At 39.3% G+C, this 1547-nt stretch overlaps 1 protein-coding gene across 1 annotated transcript; it reads right to left on the reverse strand.

The window, feature by feature from the left end:
* Window positions 1-288: 288 nt before the first annotated feature.
* Window positions 289-1206, reverse strand: LOC128101769 (olfactory receptor 142). The gene has a single exon (XM_052725133.1). The coding sequence runs from the start codon at window positions 1204-1206 to the stop codon at window positions 289-291; it is 918 nt and encodes a 305-aa protein (XP_052581093.1).
* Between the last annotated feature and the right edge of the window lie 341 nt (window positions 1207-1547).

Genomic DNA, 1547 nt, shown 5'->3' on the forward strand with positions numbered 1-1547 from the left:
CATGTAATTTCAAGAGAGGAAAAATTAATTTGAAATTTAAAAAAACAGATTCAGTGACATGGCCTCTTGCTGGTAGATTAATTTTAGAACTAAGCATTTAAGGAAAACCACAGCACAGGACAAGTTACCTAATGAAATGAACTGTGCCATAAATAAATTTTTGTTACAAATTGTAGTAGATTTTTTTCTTAAAAAAAAAAAGAGGAAAGAAAAAACCTACTAAAAACAAAACCCATTTCATATGCACAAAAAGCAAGACATATTTGTAATTTGTCTGTGGTCGGTCCCTCAGTTCTCCTTTTGGCTCCAGAACTTCCCTATGGCATTTTTCACCTCTGCATTTCTAAGAGTGTAGACGATGGGGTTCAGCATGGGGGTGATGACAGTGTAGAACACAGCCACAAGTTTGTCCACAGTGAAGGTAGAGAAAGGTCTCATGTAAATAAAAGCACCAGGCCCAAAGAACAAGATGACCACTGTAATGTGAGAGGCACAGGTGGAGAGGGCCTTACGTCTCCCCTCTACGGAATGGTTCCTCAAGTTGACAAGGATGATAACATAGGAGGTCACCAAGATAAGGAGAGAGATTATAGAGATTAAACCACTGTTGGCCATCACAATAACCCCCTCCATAAAGGTGTCAGTGCAGGCAAGCTTAAATAATGGCTGGAGGTCACAGAAGTAGTGGTCAATCACATTGGGACCACAGAAGGGCAATGGAATGGTGATGAGGATCTGGATTATGGAGTGAATGAGGCCCCCCAGCCAGGAACCAGCCACCAGCATGTGACACACTTGATGACTCATGATGTTCATGTAATGAAGAGGTTTGCAGATGGCCACATAGCGGTCATAGGCCATCACTACAAGCAGAATGACTTCAACAACTCCAAAGAAATGGGAGAAAAATATCTGAGCCAGACAGCCCTTCAGAGAGATGCTTTTAACCTTAGAAAGTAAGTCAGTGAGGAACTTGGGGACAATGGTAGAGGAGTAGCAGATCTCCACCAGGGACAAGGAGCTGAGGAAGAAGTACATGGGGGAACGCAGACTCTTACTGATGCTGACTGTCACAACGATGAGGCCATTGCCCAGCACTGTGGCCACATACACAGGAAGGAAAAGTACAAAGCACACCTTCTGCACCTCTGGATCCTGGAAAAGGCCAGTGAAAATTAATTCAGTTACATTATTTTCATTGGCCATGGAGTCAGCTCAAGTGTGTTAAACATCAGATAGCATGAAGGCTAGAAAAAAGTCAAAAATTTTAGAACAAATTAATTTCATTAAAAGCATTCTAGAAAGGACAGACTGTTTTATTATACACTTACTACTCAATCTTTCATTTAGCAAGTATATTCTCATTCAGCATTAAATATTAGTAATTTAATGATTCCATTTCTTTTATTTTAGTTTAATTTAGCTATTAACAGAAAATAGAAATCCAGAAAAATGTATATTTACCCATAATCACATAGATATTGTAACTTATAATAAGTCTTTCTAACCTTCAGCCCTTCAGGTTCTTTCTAATTCATCACAAAGAA

Source organism: Peromyscus californicus, unplaced genomic scaffold, assembly GCF_007827085.1.
Source record: "Peromyscus californicus insignis strain IS unplaced genomic scaffold, ASM782708v3 Scaffold_7__1_contigs__length_154581171, whole genome shotgun sequence".
NCBI lineage: Eukaryota > Metazoa > Chordata > Mammalia > Rodentia > Cricetidae > Peromyscus > Peromyscus californicus.